Source organism: Cygnus atratus, chromosome 1 (assembly GCF_013377495.2).
Source record: "Cygnus atratus isolate AKBS03 ecotype Queensland, Australia chromosome 1, CAtr_DNAZoo_HiC_assembly, whole genome shotgun sequence".
Taxonomy (NCBI): Eukaryota; Metazoa; Chordata; class Aves; order Anseriformes; family Anatidae; genus Cygnus; species Cygnus atratus.
In genome coordinates this window covers 182,090,025-182,108,997 of record NC_066362.1, presented here as the reverse complement: position 1 = coordinate 182,108,997, position 18,973 = coordinate 182,090,025, and the positions used below count along the sequence as shown (strand labels likewise).

The window sequence follows — 18,973 nt, the reverse complement described above, 5'->3', positions numbered from 1 at the left end:
TCACTGTAATGTAAGAAGTACAAAATCTGTAAAGTAAAATGAATCTGTTAATAGATCCATCAGAGAAACATGGTTAGTATGTCACCACCTTTATCTTTTAATCTCATCTTGGGTGATTTTTCAGCTGACCTGTACCTCTAGAGGATGTAGAAAACTAGCTCTGAAATCTTTTTGCTTGATAAAAATCATGCTTTTTATTGGCAAAAGCTATAGATTCAAACAATTATAACTTATATTTGAAGGGACCTCCAGAGGTCATCTAGTCCAGACCCCACTCAGGACAGGTCTAATTAGATCAGGTTGCCCAGGGCCATGTCTAGCTCAGTCTTGAGCACCTCCAAAGATGGAGATCCCACAGCCTCTCTGCGTAACCTGTTTCATTATTTAATGACTCTCATGAAAAGCAAAAATCCTAATATTTAATCAGAATTTCCAAGAGTATGTGCTGGCCTACACATCTCCTATAAGTATCTAGAAAAACTAAATTGTTACTCTCTATGCATCTAGGGTATAAATACAATATGAACCTTCCAGAAACCATTGAAAATGGAGATACTTTTGCATTGACCTTACAAAGAAAAAAAAACAACCTAATTTTATTAATTATATATTTAAAATCACTAGCGTGGCTCTTACCCTCAAAGCCAGTTCCACAGCTGATGTAATGACGTTAAAAAGAACCAGCTCAGGAACTGACCAAAAAGATTTTTAACCCTTGTTTTTGCTAAGATACTTATCTTCGATTTCACATTAGCTTCAGGAACTGCTCATAATACTTTTGTACAGAGACTTAAGTCTCTCCAAGAAAACAATCTGTTCTTCTCCAAAGAGCAAACTTTTGGGGCTGAGTGAAACAGAAGGGTAATAATGATCCTATTGTCAAAGAAGAGCATGAGCAAAAGAAACAGAAAGAATAGCAGGAATGAAAATGCACATCTTTAGGGGAAAAAAAGTTAGGGGGGGCACTGTGTTTACTGTATTTATCTTATCAAAAAGCAGAATGGGAAATTAATGGTGAATAAATACTTTTATAAGGGAATAGTTCTGGGTTTTAAAGGGCTTTTGAATCTATAGGGAGTAGCAGAGAAGCAAAAACAGTTGAAGCCAGGACCAGTTCAAACAAAAACTGTAAATCTTTAACAGTGAGTTAATTACATTTTTTATTACCAGATGAAGAATGTGGTGGGTTCCCAATCTTTTTACATTGCCATAGTAGAAGATATGCTATGAGATGGACACAAGTTATTGAACAAAATTGAAGGGTGAAACGGCGTGTTTTGTGGTTAGATGTTTTGATAAGATCCTCATCTTCATGAAAAGTAATTTTGTACGTCTAATCATAAGCAGGAACATGTATGTTTTACTTTTCCTTTTCACGTTCCATCTTCCAGGGTGGCATTAGGACAGCAGAAGAGAATTTGGCACTAACAGCCTTTGTAACTATAGCATTGCAACATACTCTACAGATTTACAAAGAGTCACCTGATGTGGTATGAAACCTGTCTTTTTATCTATAACCTTGAAGGCATTTTCACAATAGAATGTCCACCCCACTGTCTTAAAGTACTGTGGATGGCAAGGTAATAATAGTCTGTTTAATACATCTGTGGATAGGAAAAGGTGCAGTTGCCTAATGTACAGCAAGGTGTTTTGAGCTACACACTCCATCACTGATGGCTTTAATCACAAAGCAAAAAATATTAAAAATGTGTTAAAAATGACTGCACTAGTACTCACTAACAGTTAGTAGGTCTCGATGAGCTTTTCAGATGGATCCTATTGTTTTCACAGGTACAAGCTGTTAGAAGAGCTGTGGCTTACATGAAAACTCAACTTCCAAGGAATACTAACTGCTATTCTACAGCCATCACTGCTTACGCTCTGACGCTTGTTCAGTCTGATGGCAGTGAAGCCCAGTCGGTGAAAGAAAAGTTAAGGAGCTGTTCTGTTTTTAATCCAGGTACTAGTAACTATTCTTAAAAATTCAACTAGAAGCACTCCTCATAATTAAAGTGCTTTGAGCACTCTGGTATAATAATAAAGCAAAATCAAGTAAGTGAAGGACATTTAATTTTATAAAAATGTGTATGTATATGTGCAATACACTTAAGCATTTTAATTACATAATCATATATGTAATTTGTGTAATTGATACCACTACAAAATAACAACATTGTGTATTTTGTTTGTGATCTTATCTGTTACTGGAGATGGAACAAAACCATAGTAAATAGAAACTCATCTTTTCTGCTTCCCTTGCTGCTTACAAAGTTTCTACACCTCTATAGCGCATCTTTCTCTCTGACCCTGTCCTCCCCCGCTCCCCCTACCCACCACACAAAAAATAAGTCCAAGCCAGCTGGAAAAGCAGAAACTTTTGGTGGGTTGTGGGAATGAGCAGCTACATATGGGAAAAGTCTAGAATTTGTGAGGAAGATGGAAGATGCCTTTCCCATCTTCAGAGCTCTCCTTGAGTTCTGAGTGCTTTGTTTCAGCTCCGCATGGACATCACTTCTTCCCCTTCATTTTATGGCTGGGATCAATGCTGAGTCAGTTGGTTGTATGGCTGCACTGCCAAGCTATTAGTTTCTCAATTTATGATAAATAAATTACGGTTTAATAGACATAGCTTAAATGTAGGGAGTTACAGGGATAATTAATACTTTTATCTCGGGGTTACCACTGGACACAGTGCTACCACTCCATCACACGGACATCACTGTTCAATGGGGTCATTAGACTGTGATGATTACATAAGCCAAAACTGAAAATGGCATGTTTTTCCTTTCCATTATTCCTGCTTCCCTATTAATTCGTTACTCTCATGACAGCAACTGTGTTTTGTGGTTCCTCAGTGCTATGACATGCAATATCTATTGTGTAGACCTTTACCAAGGGGATTCAAGACTGAGTTATTCTTGCAGAAAAGCAGCAGCGCTACTGGGGAAATGGCAACAATGCAGTCTCGGTGGAAACCACTGCCTACGCATTGCTTCAAGCATTGCTCCTGAGAGACCTGGAATATGCAACGCCTATTGCTACGTGGCTGACGGAAAGGAGGAACTATGGTGGAGGATACTGCTCTACACAGGTGCTTCACCATCAGCCCGCATGGCGTTTTGGGGTGTGGGAAGAAAATAGTAGATCCGTGATGACTTTATTATTTAGGTTTGAAAGCATCATAACAATTAATCCTAAACTTCTGCAAACTTTGGTTTATGAAAAACCGAAGATTTTGGTCCCTTAATAGACAGTGTTATGAGCTGGCAAAGATTCTTTGCCTTTATGAAGATTTGTAATAGTCAAGGATCAGACCTGCAGTGTTTTGGGGATTTTAACAACAAAAGAAGAAGATGGGTAATGAAAAAATAGTCTGTGCAGATGGGAACAGACAGATACAGGAGAACTTCAAATCAGCAAAAAGGCTAGAACTGAAGAATAGTTTCAGGTAACTAATCAACCTTATGTACTGTTGAAATAACCTGGTATAATTTTTAGTTTTATTTTTATTTCTGTCTCACCTAGGACACAGTGGTGGCCCTGGAAGCAATGTCAGCATACAGCATACAGACACAGGATACTGGTTCCACCAATCTGACTGTAAAACTGGGAACACCTGGAAGGCAAAAAGACTACACTATTATTTTGACTGATAGTGATGAAGGAATTCAGAAGGAGCTAGAGGTATACAACCAATCATTGTTCCAATATTTTTTTCCAGAAACAGGAGAAACACTGGCATAGGTTTTCTAGGTTTCCTCATGTTAAGCAATCGTGATAGATGGGTCATGGTGGTTTTCAATAATTTAATCTGTAAAACAACCAAATAATCTTTTCAAAGAAAAAAAAAAGAAAAAAAAAGAAAAAATAAAGAAAAATAAAGAAAAAAGAAAAAAAAAGAAGGTGAAGAACCAGAAATCAACAACTGCTTAACAGAAAACTTTAGAGGCCCTGCCCTGCCCCTTCAAGAACTTTGGTGATGTGAACATTCCCCAGCAATAGAGAGGAGCCAGGATCCCATTCGAAGTCTTGATAAGGAGTGAAGAAGAAGGGAGCAGGGGAATATTCTGCTATTCAGTGTGTTGGGACCTGTGGAAATGTCAAATCCTGGGTATAGAAGGGAGAGTGAAGTAAGGAAAAATTTTTCTCCTCAGAATAGCAGAATAAGATGCTCCAGCCCAGCACATTAAGAATCCCATTAGACTTGGGGTCTCACACCCACTTCTATAGCAATAAATTTCCCATGTCTCAATTGTGAGGGGAAAAGCCATAGAAGACTGTTAAGATATCAGGAAAGTAATAGATCAGATGCTGAGCACACACTAAATCTCTACTTTTCACTTTTGCTTGCAGTTTGATCTTGGGAGAAAACTTGAAGTGTCTGTACAAGGCAGAGGAAATGGGACAATGAGTGTAAGCCATAAATCAGAAGTTAAAAGTCCAGCTGGACTTCTTTCATTCCTGTTTTGAAAACCAAGTGAAAATTTACTTCCCACGGCTTCATCCTTTCTGCTCCTACCACCAAACTTCTAAAATTCACGGCCTACGATCTGCACTGATAAACATTCACTGTTGCCTATTTTTAACACCATTAAATCCATGAAAAGTTAGTTAGAAAATACCACAGATAGAGGTGGCTGGAGTTTCAAAGAACATTTTTTGGTGTGGATGGAGAGTTGTGTCAAAGGTCCCTGGCCATTTGGGGTTTGCATATGGAACTCTCCTGCTTATATCCATGGCAGTTGTCTGTGACTAGTCTGTGCCTCTGAGACTCTGGTGTTTCCCTCCACACTCCCATGTCCCATCAACATTTGCTGAAGCCCTGGATGAGTAAATCCCTTGTCATTTAAAGGATATTTTTATGGGTTTGATGGTTGTGCTTTTGTCTTAGATATTGAAAATGTACTGGTCATCTGAGCTGAAAAACAACATATGCAACGACCTGATTTTGACGGTGGAAATGGAAGGGAAGGTTAAGTACGCCGGTGAGTGAAAAGGGGATGTGGCTGAGTATCAAAGGTGATGTGTTTGGTCAACTGCTAAAAATAATCAATGGTTTTACAGACTCGGAGAGCGGAAATAAATTTAAATAGTTTAATAGCTCTCTAAGTGACTGTGGGTGCAGAGGGTACCTAAATAGATATATTGGTACTATCAGTAACTCTTCTGTTACTGGGAGGAGAGTGGGGATAAACTCCCATCATGGTGTTCCTGGCTGCCATGCAGGGAAAGTTCAGCTTAGTTCCCTGGCTAATAGAGACCTACCAAGTGGCCTTAAAATATTCTTTGGGACAGATCTGTTTTAGGTATTTTCATATGAGCAAGGCTATATTTTCCTTCCCCTGAAGTGTAGAATCATCCCCTCTGCCTATGTCTGCATTTTATTTTTATTTTTTTCTGTTTAAACAGGTAACTTTTTGAAGCAGGGATTGTAGTTTATATATTAATGCATGGCTCAAACTCCATTCTTAGCTAGATCTGCTTGTTCTTACTATAATTATCCCTCAAATTTTAACTTTGAACCAATTAGAAATAGTGAGATGTGTATCACAAACTTTTATAAAGCCCATGGAGATTGCATGACTGCAATTTATCATTATACAAAAAGGAATCAAATTAGCAGTTCCTCAGTCAAATATATGCATGGCTGATTGTGTTTATCACCTCCAGATTCTGTATACTCTGAGGAAAACTATGATTATGAAGACTCTCCTGCTGCAGACGACGGTACATCTGAGCCCCTGTCTAAAATAGACTGGTTTGATATCCGCAGCAGAACGAAAAGGGATGCGGTCTCTCCTAGTAAAGCAGAATCTCTGCAATACAAAGTCTGTGTCAGGTAGGTCTGGAAATCAGCCCTTCATTAGGAGATACATTCATTTTTGTTTGCAGTTCTTCTTGGTTGCCCTCTTCATATCCATGAGCTCAGCATCCCACCTGGCAACCTTCTGCAGGTACACATGCATGGTGAATCTGCATCCTCAATTCCAGTTTCCGTACAATGTAGGTTTAGATAGTTTATGTAGACCTCAAACACTTATTGCAGGTCATGCCCCATCATCATCTCACTGATGATGTCTGTCTCTTTGGGGAGACTCTGAATTGCCTGGCTACCTAATCATTTGAAAGAAGCCATTTATTATGAGAACAGAGCCAGGCTCTTTTCAGTGGTGCCCAGTGACAGGTCAAGAGGCAATGGGCACAAAATGGAATGCAAGAGTTTCCATCTAAACTTCAAGAAGCATTTCTCTACTGTGTAGGTGATAAAGCACTGGAATAGATTTTCCAGAGAGGTTGTGGAGTCTCCTTTCTTGGAGGTCTTCAAAAGTCATATGGATATGGTCCTGGGCAACTTGCTATAGATGTCCCTGCTTGAGCAAGGGGGTCAGACCAGATGACTTCTAGCGGTCCCTTCCAACCTCAACCATTCTGTGATTAATAAAGTGGATAAAATTGGAAAACAGTAATAACACATTTACAGAGTTTCATTGGTTTTTTGGAGAGATTATTATTTTGGAGATATTATTATTATTATTATTATATATTATAAATAATAATAATAATTATTGTTATTGTGATTATATTTGGAGAGAATATTATTTATTATATTGGAGAGGTTATTATTTCCTTCATGGTTACACTCTTGCTTCATAAAAAAGAAAAGATATCTACTACTATGTGGGGGAGGAGAGAAGGCAGAAGTGGTATCCTGTTGTTGTGGAAGTCAAGAGAAGGTAAGGGCAGAGCTGTTGGAAAGAAATTCTCCAGTGCAGAGTAACACTGGAACGAGCTCCCTCTCACAGTTTGGCAGGGGTTGCAGAAGCCCAAAGTGGTATCTGCCCTGAGTTCCCCTTCTAGAGAGGAGCAGAGTGGTGGAAGAACGTTTTGCTCACGAGGAGAATTTAGCTTTTGGCAGAATTTAGCTTTTGGCAGAATTTCTTTTTTTTTTTTTTTTTGGCAGAATTTAGCTTTTGGCAGAATTTAGACTTTTGGCAGAGCCTCAGAAGCAGTGTTTTTCATCCCTCTTCCCAGACAGTGACAAGAACTTCCCCAGACAGGGCAGGACTGGAATTACGCCAATTCCCAAGCTTCTCTCTTCTTGGTTAACCATGCATTCAGTGAATTGTCTGCTGGTTGAAACATTATTTTCCCCATTAGTCATTATGAAACATCTATCAGCTATCAAATCCACGGTTCGGCAAGATGATACTGAGTGCTAGGGCAAAGTTTAAAAGAAGATTTTGACCTTGAACAGTAAGGGCAGTATAAATTTAACTTATAATAATAAATTTAACTTTAACAAGCCACTTTCCTAGCTCCTCTCTTTAGATAATGAAGAACAAAAACTTTACAAGTGCTGTTTACCTTCCCTGTCTTCAACCATATTTTTATGGTGGGATGAACAGTACTTTGAAGGTGATTGTTTCTGTCTATCAGCTATATATATTAAAAAAAAAAGCCTAGATGACTAGATGACAAGCTCAGGTGAGACATCTGTATTTTGTATGACCATTTGACTAGTTTAGGTGAGTAATTTTTCCTCATGACTCTTAATGAGGCAAAAATAAAAATCCACTTAAGTGGGTTTTTGTCTCACACTTAGCAAACCTGAAGAACTAAACTTTCCAAACAAAGCTGGAAGTTCTGTGCAGATGTTCACTGCTGCTGGTCTCCCTTATAAAGGTCCACAGGTTCCAATCCACCAAAGATGTCCCTGGTCGATCTCTCTCTGCTGAGTGGCTTGGAGCCTGACACAAAGGAACTTGAACAGGTGAGAAACACACTTTTTTTGTGCAAGCCTTTATAGCCTTTTCTATACAAATTTTGTCTTCATAAATTTTTCCAAAGTCCACAGAATAATGAGAGTAAAACAGATTTGGGATATTCTTGTTTTGGAAAAATATTCACTGAATATATGCAAGAAATGAAAAGCTGGTGATGAGCAGAGTTCAGCCTTTATTTCTGTGGAGTAGAAATTAGGGCATGGCTTTGGAGGGCATTTAAATATTTTCCTGTCTTTACACATACTGCTGTCCCCACTGGCAATGATCTCATACAGCACACCAGGATGGTGTGTCCTGTGCTTACAGGAGGGATGGTAAAAACGTCTTTAAGAAGCAGGGAAACGGAGCATATCTCTCTGTGAAGGCAGCTAGGGGTGGTTTTTGTTTGTTTGTTTGTTTGTTTGTTTCTGGGACCTGCTGGTTTGATGGAGGTTTGCCCAGGTTTCTGCTTTCAGGCACTGTTTCCTTTAGGATGGAAGAAAGAAGGCGGAATAAAACAAACACTTGAACAAAGCAAAACAGAATACAGAGGATGATAGCAATGGTGCTACTGTTCTGTTAGGTTTTTGTTCTGACGTTGTTTCTTTGTTGTTTTCCTGCAGTTGGTAACATCTTCAGACAAATACATTCAGCACTTTGAGTACAAGGAAGGAAAGGTTTTGCTCTACTTTGGTGAGGTAAGCAAGCCCAATGGTTTTGCTTTTTTTTTTTTTTTTTAAACCTTACCATCATTGTTTTTCATACTGCATTACCTTCCTGTGACTTTTTCCATACATTATTATTCAACAGTTCAGTTCAGAGAGAGTAGGAAAGGGAAAGATGCACCTTCATCCTCTCCATTTCTATGTAATAGAAGATATAGTCTGTGTTTCAGGTTTGGGCTTCAGTCCCCAAAATGAGAACTCCTCTCTAGACAGAAGAGAAATTAACTCTGTCCTACCTGAAACCAGGACACTCATCCACAGTTCCAGAATATACATACAGATTGCAGGACGAGAGGCTGGAGAGCAGTCCCAAGGAAAAGGATCTGGGGGTTCTGGTCACAGCAAGCTGAACACGAGCCAGCAGCGTGCCCTGGCAGCCAGGAGGGCCAACCGTACCCTGGGGTGCATCAGGCCCAGCACTGCCAGCGGGCGAGGGAAGGGATTGTCCTGCTCTGCTCTGCGCTGTGCGGCCTCACCTCCAGCACTGTCTGCAGCTCTGGGTGCCACAGTGCAAAAAGAATGTGGAACTATTGGAGAGTGCCCAAAGGAGGGCTGCAAAGATGGTGAAGGATCTGGAGGGCGAGATGCATGAGGAGTGGCTGAGGGCCCTTGGTTTGTTCAGCCCAGAGCAGAGCAGGCTGAGGGGAGGCCTCATGGCGGCCTGCAGCTCCCTCACGAGGGGAGCGGAGGGACAGGTGCTGAGCTCTGCTCTCTGGGGACAGCGACAGGACCCGAGGGAACGGCATGGAGCTAGGACAGGGGAGGGTCAGGCTGGGTGTTAGGAAAAGTTTCTTCACCCAGAGGGTGGCCAGGCACTGGGACAGGCTCCTCAGGACAGTGGTCATGGAAATGAGCTTGACTGGTTCAAGAAGCATTTGGACAATGTTCTTACACATATGTTTACTTTTTAGGTAGTCCTGTGTTGGATTCAATGGTCCTGGTGGGTTCCTTCCAACTCAGGATATTCCATGATTTTATGATTCACAAAATCTCCCAATAAAATCATGGAAGAAAATGGCTTCTTCAAATTGAAGGCAGAGCTATCAGGATTAACTCACCGGTGCCATCAGAAACAAGCATTCAGTGGCTAGTATAGGCATAAATAAATGAATAAGGAACTGACAGTGGATAGTTTACTCATCACAACTATTTTTTTTTTTTTTCTCCAGCTCACAACTGGACCAGACCCAGACTGTATATCATTTGGGGCAAAGCAAATTAATCCGATGGGCTTGGTTCAGCCAGCAAATGCAATCCTTTATGATTTTTACAATCCTGGTAAGGGCAAAGAAAAATGATACGTAACTGATCAGAAAGAGATACTCTCAAGAGCAAACTCCAGTCTATTGAAAAGTATTTTTAATGCCTTTTAGTGTTTTAAGAATGTGAAACCTTCTGACTTTGCTGAGAGTTAAAATAACCTGTCTGGAATTATTAGTACCACAGCTGAAGATTATCTAAATTGAGATCTTTTAAGGAAGGGTCTGTTATTGCAAATGGATTGGAAATAGAAACTTCTACACTCATAGATTTTTAAATAAGGTTTCGTGACATCTTGTTTCTCTTGGTGTTATTAAGTATGTTACATTCAAGTTATCTTTTCGCTCAAGCTTTCTATGCATGTAAGATAGGCAGCCTCAGAGGTTTGTCTTATGTACTGTGCTTGCTGGGGAACCAGTCTCATTCTCCATTCAAAGAAAATTAAATGCAAATCATCCCCATTTGCCAGAATCATTAAAACAATATTTGAAAATTAGGTCAAACCTCTGCTTTGCCTGAAGCTGAGGAATTCCTGATAGTTTACACTACTTAAAGTTTTGTTCATGCTGACTTTTTGATCTGTTGGCTATGGATACTAGGTTTAAACCACTAACTGGTGTAAAACTTGTGATCTAATCTCCTTCCTCTGATACAGTGTAGTGCTTATTGCTGCACTATTGCCAAAAGATGATTTTTTAAGATGGATGTTTTTCAGAGAGAAGAAAAAGAGAGGGGGGGGGGGGGGGGGGGGAAGAGCACAACTTAAAAAAACAACAATACAAAAAGCAACAAGAACAAAAACAGAAAAAAGCAACCCAGGTTCTTGTCCAGCTGAAAGTCAAGGTGATACCTCTACTGTAGGTGTTTAGGCTACAGGTCTTTGTGGTACAAGGTACATCTCACCCTTTAGCGCTCTGACTTGTCTGGACCAGGGAAAAGCTGGGCTGCAAATGTTCTTTCTACTGCTTAGGCTCTTCCACATGAGATCTGTAAGCCAATCCATTTTATTTCTTTTCCACAGACAGAAGGTGCAGTGTCTTCTACAGTGCTCCCCAGCACAGCGCCATGCTTTCCAAGGTGTGTCATGCCGATGCTTGCCAGTGTGCAGAAGGTAAGGAATGACTAAATATGCCAATTTAAAAGAAACTTTAATATGAGAATTGTTATGCCCAGAAAGGACCATTACATTTAGCTTAATGCATAACACAGGACACAAAGTGTCCTCTAGTATACTTGGTACCAAACTGAAAACTTTTGTTTTGAAGATATCCATGATTGTTTTGATAGTTTCATGTGATATATATAAACATATGTATATGTACATTAAAAAAAAAAAAAAAAAAACAGCCGCACTTCTAACAAAGTCATTCTGCTGTTTTATTTTGTTCTCTCTTATAATGTTGAATGGATGAGTAAGTGTATGCTATATCTATCTAAATATCCATACCTGCAGAAACAGATACATCATTTATTTTCTTCATTCTAGGTCCCTGCCCAAGACAAAAATCAACTTTCAGTAAAACTGTAACAGAAAACACACGTTTTAATTTTGTGTGCTACCAACCTATTGCAGATTATGGTAAGGCATGAAAGACAATTGTTGATGTGTTTTAAAAACAATTAATTTCAAAAAATATGAATAATTTTGAAGCCTTATATGCCTAGACCTTTCCTGAAATGAGTAGAGTTTCTGCATCTGGCCTGGGGGCTGAGAAGATGAAGTAAAGCCATCCAGGTGTGAAGAGGAAAAGTAAAGACCTCTAATAGCTGTAGTGGTACGTTGAAGAAGGAAGAGTGGATTACATTGCATTGCAGGGTTTAGGAAAGACCGGTGGTGTGGGTATCATCAACCCCATGATCTGTAATGTTACAGGATGGAGATAGAGCGTAGTTTTTACAGACAACATTCCATAGTTTAGCAGCTCCTTCAGCTAGGTGTTATCGAGTTAGGTGAATATTTTCTCTGGTTAATTTGCCTTTCTGGACTCTTCTTTGAGTAGAAAGTTGGAAACGCTACTGGAGGAAAACTTTCAACAGCTTTGGTGATTTAGATATGATCAGAAGGATGGGAAAAAAAGCGAGAACTGAATCACAAATGATCTTATTCTAAAAAGTATATAGGCAAAGGGAATACAAATCTAGAGGTTGATGATTTGTAGCTTTCTTTCTAAAAGCATATTAGGTACACAGCATAATTATCTTGTTGTCTTTTATGATCTTATGATTTGTGAATGGATGATACACTGACATCTGGTGAAAACATACCTATTTTTCAGTTCTGTATGTAACTTTATGTTTCTACCCAGCCCCACAAAGTTGTTGTCTGTTTCAGTGTATGAGGTGGAGCTCCTCAACAGTACACAGAAGAATGTTTTTGATTACTATGAGGTCAAAATCCAGAGAATCCTTAAAGTCAGTAAGTATTTAAATGTTTGGCTCCTTTAGTTCACTTGTAGGAAAATGTTGATGAAATGCGAGCCAGCAGTAGCCATACAGGTGCCTTCTCTTGCTGCCAGAAGTACAATTAAATATATTTATACATTAAGCCTGAAAGTGGACTGATTTCTTGAAAGACTCCAAGGTTGCTTTGGTTCACATTGTGCAGCAATCCCAGAGCACATGGCCTTCACTCCCTTCAAATGAAACTATTCCAGAAGATACATTACAGCTGCATTCAGTCCCTGGCTCCAAATTGGAGCTAGTCTAAAGTAAACTCTCCAAGAAATGTGTGGATATTAGGTCCTCTGTATCAACTATTTCATTCTGTAGACCGTTGATCCGCATTATTTCTACTGTAGATGTATCCAGTAGCTTCTGTTTTGATATGGGATGAAGGCATGAAGTACTCAGTTTGTTACTCAGTTGATCACTAAGCACTTGCAACCCTTGCAGAACAGGCTAAGACTTGTCCACAGTGACTTGCCAGTATTGGATGACTTGAAATCAATGGACACAGGAAAACTTCCAAGACATTGATTTAATAATTGAGATAACAAAAGAAGCAGCCTTTCTCTCTATCAGCATCAGTGAATGCTGATATTCTTCAAAACTGTTTCTGAGAAGGCTGTCAGATGATTTCTCAGACTTCATCCACCAAGCCATCGTGTAGTTGTTAGTTTTGAGTTTGCCAGACAGAGACTGTCTTTAAAGAACAACTTTAAAGGTTTCAAAATCTTCAGTGCCTTGAACAGAATTATTATCTCACTCCCTTGATCTTTGCCCAGAGGGTTGGTGATATCACCCAGTACTTTACAGCACACAATGTGATCTGTGCACCACATCCAGTTACTATCAGAAAATCAGATCCGTACTTCATGTGTCCAGAGACAGCATTGGTGATGCCCAGGGTTTTCCATATGCAGGGAAATCACAATATAATTTAGGGATCAAAACACTGGCTTTGGGAATTTAGAATACCATGATGGAAAATTTCATTAATCCCCCTAGAATACCTACAGACTCTAAAGCATTTAGAGTTCTGGCCCTCATTGCATTTGTTCTTGCAACTCATGGGCAAGCGCTGGAAAGATTTTGCTTCTTGGCACTTAAAGGGGATTTTCTTTGAATCTCAATTTGAACAGAAGAGGTGACTTCTCACCTTCCCACTTCCTTCTTTAAAATACTCCTTGGTTTGTGTGGTAGGAGGCAGCTTATGAGCATAAGCTGGTTATGAAGACTTTCAGCAGGGTTGGAAAAGACTGGGAAGTGACATTAAGCCATGATGTGAAGAAAAAGCAAGATGTTGCATTCAAATCAGCAAATCACTGAACTAGAATTGTTATCTTCTGTATTTTCTGTGGCTGTTTTGAGTGAGGCTTGTCACTGTTGCCATCATCAAGGGCAGATGAGAATTAGCAGAATGAATTCTCATTTTCTGGACTCCAGGCATTATTTCAGCAAGAATCCTTGCAGATAAAAGTTGGTTCAGAAGAGAGATGGAAAAATTTATTTGTGTTTTGGAGTCAGCAAAAGAGAATGTGCATGCCCTGGATTATTTTGATTATTAAAATAACTGCATGTGTTTTGGATTTCTAATGTTTATGCTTTCCTATGAATCCTTTATGGGAACAGTATGGCAAATACAAAATAGCACAGAATCTTTTTTTTTTTTTCTTCCCATTTTTTTACTTACCATTATGCTTTCTAAAGCTTGAAGTAATTTTTCCATACATTCTGCTTGGAAGGTTTTTTGTTTGTTTGTTTTTAAATTGGAGATTGAAAATTGCAAATTACATAACTGTTAAAGTAACTGCTCAAAGGCCTACGATCCCCAGAGACTGAACTCTGTCAGGACACTTGTGAAGCATACGAAGTGAGAAGTACCATGGTAATTTAAACACAATGAACCTGAGGCAAAACACTGTAATTTTCTGAAGTATTTCTGATCCATTTCTTCATCCCTTTATATTCTTTGAACAAAATGAAAATTCAGTACACCATGTAGCACAAGAACAACAGAAAGTCATTATATGAGAAAATCTACAGTACTGAATTATTCTTCAGATATATGCAAATGTAAAACAGCATACAGTACTGAAAACTGACTTTTCTCTGGCCTATAAGTACCATATGTAAAATTAATGCAAGTTTTAACTAGGAAATTGATAAGGTTCTTAGTGCGAGGTTTGACACTTTAACGTTCTATGTCAAATTCTCTGAAATCTTATTAGTGTTAAAAATTTTTTTATTCTTCAGGTTTTTATCCTATTCCTAGGATTTCATTTTGAATACGAAACTTTTCATACCTGTAATACAGTATTTCAGATAGAGGAGGCTGCACAAATTTCTGTTAGCTGATACACTGTGATGTTTTACCTGCAATCTAATTTGGTTTGTCTTTGGATTGGTCACCACCACTGTGCATGATGCTTTGTATTATAATTAGAAAGAATGTGAGAAATTAACATACTGATATTATCTGCTTTTTTTTGCTTTTTGCTTTTTTTTTTCAAAAAAAAACTGTAAACTGTGTTCTAGCCAAAAAACGCAGTATCCTCATGACCTGTGTTAGCTTGCTGAAGAAGTATCTTTCCAGTTCTCATGTCACTGCACCAGTGGGCAGTGCAGCTCTTGAATGCATAATCATCTGGGCCAGAATCCAGACCACAATCTTTTAAGTCATTTTAATGTGGAGATCACTAAGCACATGTCCTATATAACAGCTTCAGGAGGAACAACATAGGGGGGTAAAACAGTGAAATTCAGTTCAAGCACACTAAGTAGTGTGAGTTTTTAAAACTACCTGCTGCACTGTTGAGCCACAAGACACTTGAATTTAGTTTGCTAGCTTTTAAGACCACTATAAACCTGAGCAATCTGAAATATAATATAGTATGTTTTCTTTTTTCCTTTGACTCTTTTTTTTTTGAATCTCTAAGATTTAAAGAAACCCAATCAGATTTGAAAGATCTCTGTAGCAAAAGCTGCTTCAATAACTATTAAGTAGTTTAAGGCATCCAGCAAAGAAAAAAATGACTTGCTTTTAGCTGGGTGATGTTAGTACGTCCTACTACAGCATGGCCATTTACTCCCAAATGAGATATAATCGTGGCTTAGCAGTGGAGTAAATAACCACAAAGGTTTGTGTCCTGTGGGCTATGGTTCTGCTCTTTATCATGAAATTTTATGGATTTTTCTCTTCTCATGTCACAGCTGCTGATGAAAGCATCCAAGTGGGTGCCCATCGACAGTTCCTAAAACGCTCCACTTGCAAACTGAACATGGTACCTGGCAAACGGTACCTTCTCATGGGGAAAGATGGGCAAACTGTTGATTGCAACGACAAGTAAGTGCATAGTTCCTGAGCCACAAGAGACTGCTATCTTGGATCATGAATCAAAATGGTACTCAAACTGTGAGAATGCCTCCAGAAAGCAAAAGAAGGGACAGATTTCTCAGGGACTGACTCTGCTGCCTTTGCTAAAATGCAGTGTACCACTCCATAGTGAAAAGGGCAGCTGCGAGGAACAGCTGAGCCACCCAAATCTAGAGACTATGTCTAAAAGGAGCCCTCAAAGTTTGTTACGTCATGCGTGCAGCTCATTATCCTTCTTTCTCATTTTCACACTTGAATGAAGAAAAAGGGAATTTATCTGAGGAGGAATTTAGTCTGCCTCTATTAAGTATTCAGTGAGGAAAACATCTTAAATGTTTGATTTCCCTGCACAAAAGTGGAGAAAGATAGTGCCTTGGAAACTTCAAGGAAGGAGACCATAACCAATCAAATCGTAAGTGCCACTTCCTGAAATCTTAAAAGGTCCCTTCTCAATTCTGAATAACACCAGAATGAGTGCTTAAGTTAGGGGAACTGCTTCAACAGATACCTACTAAAGACTGAAGACTCCCAGCAGAGGTGAGAAGCCATGTAGTTTCTCACCACAGAAAATTAGGCAACATTAAGATATACTCTGTTGAAACTAAATGTCCCTTTACTGTGTCTCATTGGTGTTCACTTTTTTTTTGTTGTTTTTGTTTTTTTGCGCCATTCCACAAAACTATAATAGAAACTCAGCCCAACTTTTACTGTTGTCACACAAAACACAAGTACACCCAGGTTTGTCCCACCTTGGCAGTGACTCTTCCTAAACTCTAGTCAAAGCTCAGTTAACCTGCTGATGGAAGAAGGTTTCAGGCAAGCTTCATGGCTACCATGGCTCCTCCTGACCTCAGAGGTGCCTCGGTAGAGGGAGGCAGCCTCACAGGGTTTATGCTTTCCAGTTGCTCCATGTCAGCAGTGATAACTCACCTCCTTTACCTCTCCCTCTTGCACTCAGGATGCAGTACTTCCTTGATTCACAAGCCTGGGTAGAGAAAATTCCAGACGACAGCGAGTGCCGCACCACCCTGCACCGGCAAGCCTGTGCTCACCTGCAGGACTTCATGAGCAAGCATGACAACCTCTGCCTCTTCTGAAAGACTGCTCCGCTCCTCACATCCCACCCGTGTTACTGCAACTCAGCTCCTTCCTAATTTTTTCTTGCAAATCCCGTACATTGAAGAGGCACCTGAGACATGGCAGAGCTGCTTCTGTTGCTAGCTGTTTTTCTCCAATACTTGTTGAGAGGGACTTCTTCCTGTAGATGTATGTGCAGGGCTAATATGACAAAAATTGCAGTTACTCTACTAGTTGTTGTGTTTATTGTCGCAGACACAGGTGAAGAGGGAAAAGGAATTTCTGTCTTCCTGACCCATTACTCAATAGGGCAATTATCCTGCAGGGGATTAAATGACTTTTTTTTTAATTTATTTTTTTTAAGCAAAACACTGTGCTTGCAGAGATGATTAATTTCCCTAAACATTGTCACTGGATGATAAAGAGGCCAAGAAATTTGCATGGGTCAGGAAGAAAACTGCATTCATGGGCTTAGCAAGTACAGCCTGTGATCCAATGCTGCTGAAAGATAGCACTCACACTTCAGCACTTCAGTTCATTTCTGATATTAATTGTAGGACCTCATGTGGGTGAACAAATGACCCCACTTGTACCCACAGCAGGATTCTCATACACACTTCTGAAGCAGGAACTGGCTCAGCATCAGGGACGGATGACTGGGCTGGATGTGCCCTGTGCCTGACCCTGGAATCCTGCACGGGCTAGTTAGTAGCTCACCAAGGGCACAGAGTTCTTTTCTAATTGCACTCTGTAGTCACATGTCTTCCAAGCTTTTCCTTTCTACAGTTTAATTAATTTGCACGGCTTTAAAGTAATGATGCAATCTGTGGGTGCATTTCTGTAACACACTGCTGCTTCTGTGGCTATGCAAGCAGCTCTGTAGTGGAGATGAAACAGTTGTCTGGGAGAGGCAGGGGAATTCACCTGCCATAGTTATAAAGGCTTCCACAAAAGACAAACTAAATCGAGAATGAAAAATAACACCCAAATTCAAAACATCTCTTTTCTTAGGATAGGAGCCTCTCTGCCAAATGTTAAGAAGGATGATTTGTGAATGTAGGTTTTATATCTTTGCCAACAACAATGCCATTTGGCACTCATGTCTGAAGCAGAGAAGAGAGCTGCAATGAAAAGCTGCGTTTGCTGAGCAGGTCACCATCCTCAGATGCTCATACCACTGTCTTTGTGCCAGCAGTTGCTGGGTGCAAAAATTTGTCACCTGGACTCCTTGTGCTACCTTGCAGCCAAAATAAGGTGGGCCTGTATCAAAAATAGAATTAGCAAATCCATGCTGATCTCATGAATTTGGAGTCAAATGACCTTACCATATAGGAAGGGCAGCAGTGAGCCTTGTGTGGAAGAGACGCTACACAGCAGCATCTACCAGAGCAGCTACACCACGAGAGACTTCAGATTCATTTACAGACAGCCCATCGCTGTGTGGCAGCAATGTGAACAGCCCAGCTGCTTCTGAAGGCTGTAAACTCTGCTAGGATATCTGAACTCAGATATCAGCAATGTCCCCACTCAGCTGCAAGAAATTGCATGGATGGAGGGTGGGGAAGGCACATTTTATGAAAACCTGCACCACCACTTTATGGTATCTGCAAGGCAGAATAAGAAACCCCTTGTGGGTGAAAGAGAGACACTTAACTTAGGATAATTTGTTTTCCTTGAGGTTTGCATCAGCTTTCAAATTTAAGAAATGTGACCGCAATACATGGACATATATTATCTTCCCATTACAAAGTTTAGACAAATGTCGGTGATACAGCAAAATCCAGTTTAGGTCAGTAAAGCAACTGCTAATTTTTACTCACATAAGATAAAGAATAGGCTGTTCCACTGACATACCAATGATCCAATAATTCTGTTGATAATTATGAAAGAATACTAAGAATACTAAGGTTGGGACCAAATCCTTCTTTCCATTCCAGAGGACTTGAGTTATACACCAGTACCTGACCCTTCTGCTGTGTGGAGCAGTTTTGTAACCTCATCAGAAGCCCATACGTTCTTAATTATCAGACAGATCACCAAATAATTGCTATGCCCAAGCACTTGCAATACATGGTGAAAGCATCATTAAAATTTCTTATTAGGTCTAACACGAATTTTATATATTTTCTTCCATTTCACCTGGAGATGAATCTAAGATGAAACTGCTTGGTGCCTGAATTTTGCAACCTTCAGTGCTCAAATGCAGTCTCCTAATGTGGGAATTATGTGTGGTTATTAAACTATTTCTACTCTAGCTTTGGTAATCTGGAATCCTTTGCTTTCTGAGAAACCCTTTAAATCTCTCAGCCCAAGCAGCTAGCAAAGAACAGTCT

General features: G+C 39.7%; 1 protein-coding gene across 1 annotated transcript in view; it reads left to right on the top strand.

Annotated features, from left to right (window-relative positions):
* The window catches only part of LOC118246054 (complement C4-like), a 46,350-nt gene extending 29,450 nt beyond the window's left edge, over nt 1–16,900 (top strand). The window contains exons 27-41 of the mRNA XM_035542825.2: nt 1,392–1,490; nt 1,792–1,960; nt 2,925–3,091; nt 3,526–3,684; nt 4,354–4,413; nt 4,892–4,985; nt 5,671–5,839; nt 7,684–7,771; nt 8,387–8,461; nt 9,658–9,766; nt 10,770–10,859; nt 11,235–11,327; nt 12,081–12,164; nt 15,401–15,533; nt 16,522–16,900. Coding sequence (XP_035398718.1) covers nt 1,392–1,490; nt 1,792–1,960; nt 2,925–3,091; nt 3,526–3,684; nt 4,354–4,413; nt 4,892–4,985; nt 5,671–5,839; nt 7,684–7,771; nt 8,387–8,461; nt 9,658–9,766; nt 10,770–10,859; nt 11,235–11,327; nt 12,081–12,164; nt 15,401–15,533; nt 16,522–16,660 — 1,728 coding nt within the window. The 3' untranslated portion in view covers nt 16,661–16,900. The remainder of the gene's footprint in view (nt 1–1,391; nt 1,491–1,791; nt 1,961–2,924; nt 3,092–3,525; nt 3,685–4,353; nt 4,414–4,891; nt 4,986–5,670; nt 5,840–7,683; nt 7,772–8,386; nt 8,462–9,657; nt 9,767–10,769; nt 10,860–11,234; nt 11,328–12,080; nt 12,165–15,400; nt 15,534–16,521) is intronic.
* Nucleotides 16,901–18,973: the final 2,073 nt, after the last annotated feature.